Here is a 9,984-nt window from a genome sequence, read left to right on the forward strand (position 1 = left end):
TCTGGGAAACTGAGGCACAAGGGAATTATGTGCACTGGATCAGTTGGGTCCAAAGAGCAGCCAGCACCCTCTGCTGGCCGGCAGGGGTCGTTGCAGCTGTGCCTGTGCTGAGGTTGGGGCTGGGGGAAGGGGGCCACCTGGCCAGGTGGGTCAGAAGGGCAAGTCCACCAGGACGCAGCTGGGTGCCTCTTTATTCTTGAGGCCCTGGAAGCTCCGCCCTGGTAGGTACGGTGCAGGAGGGTGTGGCTCCCCGGGGCTTGGTGCCCTCCTTCCTGCCCTCCCTCTACAAGCAGCTCCCTCCAGCCCAATGCAGTCCAAGGGAGGAGGAGCCCGGCCCAGCCAGGCCTAGAGTTGTCCATGAGCGCAGCCAGCCTTCATCTGTTAGAGGTACATCAGCCGGCCCCGGAGAGGGCGCACTAGCCAGAAATCGTCCACAATCTTCCCGTCCTGCGAGACATGAAACAAAGCAGAGAGAGATGGGGGGGGGATAGCTGAAAAACTCAGATACTGGGGCCAGCACAGGGGTTCAGATCCTCCGTTGGCTTCTTTGTGTTTGTTGGTGGTGGTCCTAGGGCTTGAACTCAGTGCCTGGGTGTTGTCCCTGAGCTCTTTTGCTCAAGGTTAGTGCTCTATCACTTTAAGCCTCAGCTCCATTTCCCATTTTTTTTTTTTGATGGTTGGAGATAAGAGTCTCCCTGTAATAAGCCAGGAGCTGGTGGCTCACACCTGTCATTTTCGCTACCCCGGAGGCTGAGATCTGAGGATCAAGGTTCAAAGCCAGCCCAGACACAAAAGGACCCGACACTCTTATCTCCAATTAACTTCTAGAACATGGGAAATGGGGCCCAGGGGTGACTCACCTGGTCGTCAGACACCTGCTGGATATGCAGGTGGGTGCCGTTGAGAATGTACATGCGCGTGTACCCGTACTCCTTCACCCGGACTGCGCTCCAGGGCCTCGGGAAGATGGAGAACGGGGTCAGACGCTCCTCACAGCCCTGGGGAGGAAAAGCGAATCAGACCCGAGGCTGGGGAAAGCCAGGAACACTGCTGTCCCCAAGCAAGGCCACACATTGCTGGGTGCCAGTGGCTCACCCCTGTCATCCTAGCTACTCGGGAAGCTGAGATCTGAGGATGGCTGTTCAAAGCCAGCCCAGGCAGGTAAGTCCATGAGACTCTTATCTCTAATGAACCACCAGAAAACGTTTGAGCTGTGGCTAAAGTGGTAGAGTTGATAGCTTTGAGTTACAAAAGCTCAGGGACAGCATCCAGGCCTTGAGTTCAAGGCCTGTACTGACATAAACAAAAGGGAAATACTGAAATGTTGGCGGGCGGGGTGGGGTGCCCTCCTAACTCCAGCCAGTGGCTTCCAGCTTCCTATGGAAGCATTCTCTTTCTGGATCTGTGCCCTGGGGTTGCAAGGGGGCCCCAGGCCTTAAACCCCTGGGCACAGTGCCCAGTATGCCCCCCCTCCAGGCTGCCTGAGCCCGTTCCCCCCCCCCCCAGCTCACCGCAGACCCGGTGATAATGTGGACTGGCCCTCGTGGGTTCCTGTACGGCGCCTCCCTGCTGCCGTTAAATACCTAGAAGACGGGGGGGGGGAGGGGGGGGGACAGTGTGACATGGGGCCCTGCAGGCATAGCTGGGTGGCTCAGTCCCCCCACGGGCCTCACCTGGTAGTTGTAAATTGGCCACAGACGTTCATAGGAATGTTCATGTGCCCACAGTTCAAGATCCACTCCTGACCGCAGAGAGCAAATGGGGGGGGTCAGGGCCCCTGAACAGGTCTGGGCTGGGGAAGGAAGACAGCCCAAAGGGAGCTGGGCCTGGGTAGCCCTCCCCACCGAAAGTGAAACTCACCATATTTGTAGAAAAGATCCTCCAGTCCATAGTGTTTGCCCCGGAGGCCTTTGCGGACCTAGTGAGAAAAGCAAGGGGAGAGGGAGAGGGGTCACCCTTCTTTTTTTTGTTGGTTGTGGGACTTGAACTCTGGGCCTGGGCGTTGTCCCTGAGCTTTTCAGCTCAAGGCGATCACCCTACCCCTCAAACCTCAGCATCACTTCCAGTTTTCTGGTGATTCAATGGAGATAAGAGTCTCACAGACTTTCTTGCCCGGGGTGGCTTTGAACCTTGATCCTCAGATCTCAGCCTCCTGAGTAGCTAGGATGACAGGGGTGAGCCACCAGCACCTGGCCACCCCCCCCACTTTCCTCAGCCCCCTCCCCCGCCTCACCGTGCTCTCGTGCCGTGTGCAGTCGTCCAGGTCCGCGTTGGAGCAGTACATAGGCCGATGGCCCATAGTGATGATCCAAGGCCGAGCTGCTCGGTTCTTGTTGGCTTTCTAGAAGGAAGAACCAACCACTGAGGAGGAGGTGTCTGAGCAGTGAGAGGGGGTGTGTGGTGGGGATGGGGACTTAGAGGGGAGTCCCCGCCCCCCGCCCCAGCCTACCTGGAGGTCATTCTCCAGCCAGCGGAATTGCTTCTGAACCAGGTGTCGGCCGTAATTGAGAAAGAAATAGACCTCAGTGGAGAAGGAAATGATATGAGCCGGACCTATATCCCAGCTGCACGGGACACAGGGTACGGTTAGAGATGGGGTTACCTCTGGGGAGCAAGCTCAGTCCCCCAGCATTCCCCAGTTACCTGTACCACAAGCCTTCATTGTCTCCTGGCATACTGAAGCGAGCCTTGTAGTTAGAAAAATTGCTGGGGGAAAGGGGAGAAAAAGGCAGTAAAAGGATGAAGGAGTCATTTTCCAGATGGAGAAGGGTATGCCAGTGTCACCTCTCTGGCCCCTGCACTCCCTGCCAGCCCCCAGGTCCTCACTAGCGTTGCTCGTGATTTCCAGGACATGTCATGTAAGGCAGGCTGGCGGCTACTGGTTCGATGAGTCGCATGAATCTGTCCCCAACTTGGGCATTGTCCTGGTCCATGTCATAGGCAAAGTCCCCTGCAGGGAAGAGGAACAAGGAGAAAGTGACCGAAGCTAGCCTTTGTGGTAACTGAGATGCAGTCCTGCGCGTCTGTATGCCCAGAGTAGCCTTGAAGCTCAATCCTCTGATCTTTACCACCCAAGTACCCGTATGGGCTGTCACCACCAGGCCTGGCTTGCTTTTTCTTTTTCTGATAGGGAGTGTAGGCTGGCCTGGAACTCACAACCCTCCTGCCTCCTGAGTGCTGGGATTACAGGCATGTGCCACCGGGCTCAGCTCATCTTGACGTCACCACAGTCCTGTGACTTCTGAACTAAGCTCCTCTGGGATGATAAGGAGGAGAGTAGTTCCCACAGTTTGTGGGGTTGGGGGTGAGATGTTCATCTGGGTTCCTCTCTGTTCCTAAGATGCCCCCAAAAACCACCGGGGCGCCATCCCCGTGTTGAGTGCCTCCCAGCCTCCCAGATCCAGCCATGCCCTCCCAGAGTGCGGCCTCACCCACGTGCAGGATGGCGTCAAACATGCCCTGCTGGGTATCTCTGCGCAGCCGGGGCAGGGCCTTCGCGTTGTCAGCACCCATGTCTCCAAACACAGCCAGACGCGGGCTCCAGTGAACCCCATTCTTCAAGGCCCTGAAGCGAAACCGACGGCTCCAACCTTGGGCACTGCCACAGCGGTAAACTGAGGTAAGGGGAAAGGTGACCCATTATCTGGAGGCCTGGAGGGCTCCTTGCAGTAGATGGACAGGAGAACCCAGTGGCCTAACCCAGAAGGGCAGAGGGCCAAAGGGCAGGGAGACAGGTAGGCAGATGGCCAGAGAGCAGGGAAGATAGCCAGATGGACAGCGGGGAAGAGAGATGGTGGGGTGGGTGGATGGACAGGTGCACAGGTGAGTGAGCCACCTGGCTAGAACCACCTGTGTGATGCCCAGGGCAGACCCCAGGGCCCCTCCTCTGCCCCAGCCCCTCACCGTACTGGACCCCAGGCAACAGCTTCCGCAGCGTGACACGATGCATGTACAGCTTCCGATGTAGGATGCCACCATCCACGAAGGCCTTGGCCGTGCCCTGAGCACGCAGTGGCAGTGGTCCAGACAGCTGCATGCCGAACTGCACCTCGGAGCGAGTGGGTACCCACGTGGTCCAGGTCACTGTCATGGAGCCAGGCTCACCTGGGGACAAGGCATGGGAGAGAGGGTGGTTGGGGGTAGGAAGAGGTGACCTGGAAAGTTAATGGGCCCGTATCAACCCCAGCATCACCATTCCAAGCTGTGCTTTGCTTGGGTGAGTCACTTCAACTCCCCAGAGCCTCAGTCTCCCCATCTGTAAAATGGAGTCACAATGTTCTCTCCCCTGTCACATTGTTAAGAATTTAGATGAGTAAAAATACAGAATCAGCTGTCTTCTCATGCGTGAGCTGGTGCTGGGCCTTGAAGTCAGGAATGGCGCCTTACCACTTCATCCACAGCTGTATGTCTGGCTTTTTGCTGGTTAATTGGAGGGCAGAGTCTCATGGACTTTCCCATTCTGGGCTGGCTTTGAAACATGATCCTTAAATCGGAGGCCAAAAGACGTTGAGGACCCTGGAGTTTGGGGATTTATCCAGAGGAACAGTCCCTGGCGGATGGTGGGAGGGGGCTGCAGTGAGAGGCTTGACCAGGCAGTCAGTCTGTATCAGAGGACATCACTACTCACGTTATTGTGACCCAGGCCAATGGCAAGACCTCAGGATCACTGGCATAGGTGCTCAGCTAGGTAATACATAGAGAATGGGGACCAGGTTAGCTGACAGAAAACTGTAGAGGGGTGGGCCAGGAGCTTAGCCTAGTGGTAGAGTGCTTGCCTAGCTTGCCTGAAGACCCAGGTTCGATTCCTTGGTAACACATACATAGAAAAAAATGGAAGTGGTGCTGAGGCTCAAGTGGTAGAGCTCTAGCCTTGAGAAAGTCCAAGGACAGTGCTCAGGCCCAGTCCAGGACTGGCAAAAAAAAAAAAAACTGTAGAGGAGTGTGCAAATTATGGGACCCACCCTCACTGAAGGGAACAGCTCTGGTAACGGATGCTAGGCAGGCCATTAGGCCTAGGGCTTCTAAACTCAGTCTTGCACAGTGACCAGGAGCAGCTAGAGTAGAGGTGGAAAATACAGATGGGGGGAAGTGGGGAATATCTTAACTTGAACTCAAGACCTCAAGCTTGCTAGTCAAGCACTCTACATCGTAAGCCTTACCCTCACCCTCACCCATTTCTGTTTTGGCTAGTTTGTTTAGGTAAAGCCTGGCAATCACTTTGCCCAGGCCACCTTTGAACTGTGATCTTCCTACCTCTGCCTCTGGAGAAGCTGGATTTACAGACATACGCTATTATACAGGGATCGTCGTTCCAGGGCTGGAATGAGTACTCGTCTAAAGAATTATGAAGTGAGAAAAGGCTTATAAAATGAGAGGGACTCAGGTTCGATGCCTCGGTATCACATATATAGAAAAAGGCTGGAAGTGATGCTGTGGTTCAAGTGGCAGAGTGCTAGCCTTGAGAAAAGCCCAAGAACAGTGCTCAGGCCCTGAGCTCAAGCCCAGGACTGGCAAAAAAAAAAGAGATGGGGGGGGATGACTTGCTGAAAGAGCAAGGAAACCAATTTGAAGACATTCCAAGAAACACCATCTGGGAAAGAATGAGCCATCGAGTAAACAATGATAGCGCTGAACTTTGACCAGGGCACTGGAAGAGACACACACAAGTCTGTGACATAACAGATGACTGAACAAACAAAGCAGGGCAGAAGAGGGAGAGCTTCCTGACATCAATTAGACCAAAAGAGGGAAGGAGAAAATGAGAAAATCACAATGAAGCAAATACTACACTAATAATTATCACAGGCAAGCTCCATTGATAGATGATAAAATTAATGGGTAAACATTTGTGGAAGAACAGGATTTGCATTGTGTTGAGCAAGGTCTTCCAACTATTTATTAACTGCAGAGGAAAGAATAATTTCAGTGGAGAAACCCAGTAGGCTTCTCCCTCCCTAGCCAATCAACACCCAGCAGGGCTTTCCCACTAACCAATCAATGTCCAGGAGGCCTTGCCACCAAACAATTGCTGTTGAGGTAAGCCTCTCCTTCACCCAACCAATCAACATCCAGCAGGCCTGTCCACTAGCCAATCAATGTTCAGCAAGCCTCACCTTCGCCAACCAATCAATACCCAGCAGGACTCTCAGTCCACTAATTATCAGCAATCATTAGCCTCAGTAGTAGCACCAAACTAGTGGCATTGTAGACTCTCTGATGTCACAGACAGAGGGACACAAACACCTATCACTGATAGTTTTGCCCAGTCACAGACTTATTGCCAATTATGACATGTCCTATAAACCCAAAATGAAGGATGTTTTAAGGAAAATAACTGATAATATTTGAAAATAAACTCATAACGATTTGGGTACCTGTGGTTCACACCTGTAATCCTAGCTGCTAAGGAGATCTGAGGATCAAAGCCAGGCCGGGCAAGAAAGTCTGTGAGGCTCTTATGTCCAGTGAACCACAAGAAAACAGGGAGTAGAGCGGTGGCTCAAAGTAGTAGAGCACTGGTCTTGAGCAAAAGCACTCAGGGACAGGCCACAGTGGACAAAAATACAAAAACAAAACATCCAACTTCATTAAAAAAATGAAAGCAAAACCAAGTGTGGTGGTTCACACCTGTAATCCTAGCACTGAGGGAGGCTAAAAGCAGTGGATCTTGACTTCAAGGTCTGTCTATGCTACACAGTGAGATCCTATTGCAAAACAAAATAAAATTAAATTTAAAAAATCCCTGTCAACACTACAAAAAGGTGGAATGGAATGAAAATTAGTATAAAATTAAAGGTTCCTGATTTCACTCAAATTCTAGGTCCTACTCGTGGTTGGGGATGGAGGGAAAAAGAGTGCTAGGATTGGGGTGACACTGTCTTGGGATGGGTGCTGGTAATTCACATATAGAATCCTAGCTTTTCAAGAGGCTGAGATCTGAGGATTGCATTTAAAGCCAGTTCAGGCAGAAAAGTCCATGATGTCATCAGTTAACCACCAGAAAACCAGAAGTGGACCTGTGGCTCAGAAGTGGTAGATCACTAGCTTTGAGGAAAAAAAAAAAAAAAAGCACAGGGAAAGTGCCCAGGTCCTGAGTTCAAGCCCTATGACTGAAAGAAAGGAAAGAAATGTACTCGTCACCTGATTTCTGTATCCCCTCTGTACATCACCTTTATAATAACCATTCTTTAAATTTTTTTGAATTCCAGATCTGTCCTTCATTCAAATTCCAGTTGGTGTCAAACATACATCAGCACTCAACTCAATTTACTCTTGTTAAATGAAGTAGAGTACTTACAGCATAAGGTGGGCCACAGAATAAGTGAGCCACTCATCTAAAGCTTGTAGAAAGAGTATAGTTGCGACTAGTTTATTATTGAGTGGTCTAAAAAAAACAACAGTTGGGCCAAGCGAACAAGTACTCACATCTGCCATCCAAGCTTCCCTGGGGGCTGAGATCTGAGGATCACAGTTCGAAGCCAACCCAGGAAGGAAAGTCCGTGAGAGTCTTATCTCCAATTATTCACCAACTAATGGAAACTGGAGCTGTGGCTCCAGTGGTGAAGTGCTAGCCTTGAGCATAAACGCTCAGGGACAGTGTCCAGGCTCTGAGTTCAAACCTCAGGACTGGCACAAAAACAAATTAAAGACAGTTGGCAGTCACTGGGGCTTCCAGTGGTGCCCGGAAGAGGTGGGCTACATAGTCAATTGGCCAACAAATGCCAAACCTTGCACAGACCTCCCTTCCTCCCTTTTGTCCTTTCTTTGGTTTTGGGTAGTACTATGGTTTGAACCCAGAACCCTGAGCTTCCTAAGTTCTACTATTTGAGCCATGCCCTCAAAGACTAGCTTGGGTCTTGATCTCTATTTATGTTTCACGAGTAGCTAGGAATCACTGGTGCTCATGCCACTAAGCCCAGTTTTGTTTTGTTTTTTAATCGATTAAGATGAGGTCTCAATTCTCCCACTGTTTGCTTACTCAGTAGCTAGGATTATGGCTGGGAGCTATCACATTAGGGTAAGAAACTACCTTCTTAGGCTGGGAGTGGTAAAGTGCTCGCCTAGCATGCATGAAGCCCTGGGTTCCATTCCTTGGTAGCATAGAAAAAGCTGGAAGTGGTAGAATTCTAGCCTTGACAGTCCAAGGACAGTGCTCAGGCCCTGAGTTCAAGCCCCGGGACTGGAGAAAGAAAAAGAGAATGAAAGAACGGAAGAACGAAAGAAAGAAAGAATGAAAGAAAGAGGAAACTACCTTCTTTCAAAATGTCAAGCAAGGCTGGGCGAGGTGGCTCACGCCTGTCATCCTAGCTACTCTGGAGGCTAGGATCTGAGGATCACAGTTCAAAGCCAGCCAGAGCAGAAAAGTCTGTGAGACTCTTTAATGAACCACTAGAAAACTGGAAGTAGTGCTATGGCTCAAAGTGGTAGAGCACTAGCCTTGAGCAAAAATAGCTCAGGGACAGTGTCGAGGCCTTGAGTTTATGCCCCACCACTGACAAAAAAAATAAAATGTCACGGAAGTGGCACTGTGGCTCAAATGGTAGAGCACTAGTCCTGAGCAGAGAGAGGCTCAGGGACAGAGCCCAGGCCTTGAGTTCAAGTCCCAGGACTAGATAACTAACTAAATAAATAAATGTATGTCAAGGGAGCCAGCCCTTATTGGCTCACACCTGTAATCTGAGCTACTCAGGAGGCTGAGATCTGAGAATCGTGGTTCAAAGCCAGGCTCAGTACGAAAGTCCATGAGACCCTTATCCCACATTAACTACCCAGAAAGTGGAGCTGTGGCTCAAGTAGTAGAGCACCATTCTTGAGTGGGAAAGCTGAGAGACTATACCCAAGCCCTGAGTTCAAGCCCCAGTACTGGCACAAAAACAAAATGACCTAATAAGTAAATATTTAAAAAAAATAAATATTTTAAATGTCTGGGAGTTGGAATCATTTGGGGGATGGCTGTGCTGGGGATGTAACTCAGGGAGTCACAAATACTAGGCCAATGTTTCCCCACTGAGCCCCAGTGGTCAGTTTCCATTTCTAATATGGAAAATATCATTTACAACTCAAATACACTACAGCTCTTTGGGGCTCAGTTTTCAGTGGCATAAAGAGTTCTGAGACAAAATCAGGCAAGAGGCTGGGTGCTGGTGGCTCATCCCTGTCATTCTAGCTACTCAAAAGACTAAGATCTGAGGTTCACAGTTCGAAGCCATCGCAGGCAGCAAAGTCTGTTAGACTCTTATCTCCAATGAAGCACCAGAAAACTGAAAGTGGAGCTGTAGCTCAAAGTAGCACAACACCAGCCTTGAAGAAAAAAAAAAAAAAAAAGCTCAAGGACAGCGCCCAGGCCCTGAGTTCAAGCCCCACAACCACCACCACCATCAAAGACAAGCGTCCCCAGTACCACCAAGCTCAGTGTTGTGACCTCATTCCCCAGAGGAGGAAACAGTTCAGTTTCCTGGACTTCAAATGCTCTCAGGCTGGATCTGAGGGTCCAGAGGCTGCTCTCAGCCCTTGTCCTCAGAGGCCTATGCAGTGACACGCGTGACTGGCTGCATGGCAGAGCCAAGGACCACTCCTGGGAGACTGTGAGGCTCAGCCACCATCTGTGGAGGATTCTGGGAGAGGTTTCAGGAGAAGTCCCAGCCACTTACCGGGATAGGACAGATGGACTTGTTCTGGCATGGCTCTGGGGCTCCCTGGGGTCCCCTGGATTTTCTTGGTTGCAAGAAGAAGCACACAGCAACAAACCCAGCAGCCAGAAAGTGGGTGCATGGCTGGCTGCTAGGAGGTGGGAGGTGAGGCAGGGAGGACAAAGCAGGGGTGTGGAGGAGATGGAGGCCCAGAGGCTTTGGGAGCTCAGCAGGGAAGGTGAAGAAGGGTGGGAGCCCAGGATCAGTCGGCCAGGCTGTCTTGCTGGGTGGGGGCCGAGCAGGAGGATCTGGAGGGCTAAGAGAACCGAGTCAGCGTGGCTGGACAAGGAATGCC

General features: G+C 51.3%; 1 protein-coding gene across 1 annotated transcript; it reads right to left on the reverse strand.

The window, feature by feature from the left end:
* Positions 1–381: 381 nt before the first annotated feature.
* Acp7 (acid phosphatase 7, tartrate resistant (putative)) lies at positions 382–9,771 on the reverse strand. Its single transcript, XM_090322257.1, has 12 exons — positions 9,651–9,771; positions 3,904–4,104; positions 3,432–3,614; positions 2,827–2,950; positions 2,644–2,706; positions 2,450–2,564; positions 2,234–2,341; positions 1,861–1,918; positions 1,674–1,741; positions 1,512–1,583; positions 861–998; positions 382–447 (listed from the first exon to the last, which is right to left on the reverse strand). The coding sequence occupies exons 1-12, from the start codon at positions 9,769–9,771 to the stop codon at positions 382–384; spliced, it is 1,317 nt and encodes a 438-aa protein (XP_090178383.1).
* Positions 9,772–9,984: the final 213 nt, after the last annotated feature.

This window comes from Megascapheus bottae, chromosome 31 (genome assembly GCF_031878675.1).
Source record: "Megascapheus bottae isolate mThoBot1 chromosome 31, mThoBot2.hap1, whole genome shotgun sequence".
In the NCBI taxonomy this organism is placed as follows: domain Eukaryota; kingdom Metazoa; phylum Chordata; class Mammalia; order Rodentia; family Geomyidae; genus Megascapheus; species Megascapheus bottae.

Bases quoted from the DNA above. Each gene is read 5' to 3' on its own strand.
- Acp7 (XM_090322257.1), bottom strand. From the start codon at position 9,771: ATGCACCCACTTTCTGGCTGCTGGGTTTGTTGCTGTGTGCTTCTTCTT. The intron at 4,105-9,650 runs GTAAGTGGCTGG...CCTTGTCCCCAG, and splicing joins AGTCCATCTGTCCTATCCCG to GTGAGCCTGGCTCCATGACA. The intron at 3,615-3,903 runs GTGAGGGGCTGG...CCCTTACCTCAG, and splicing joins GTTGCCTGGGGTCCAGTACG to TTTACCGCTGTGGCAGTGCC.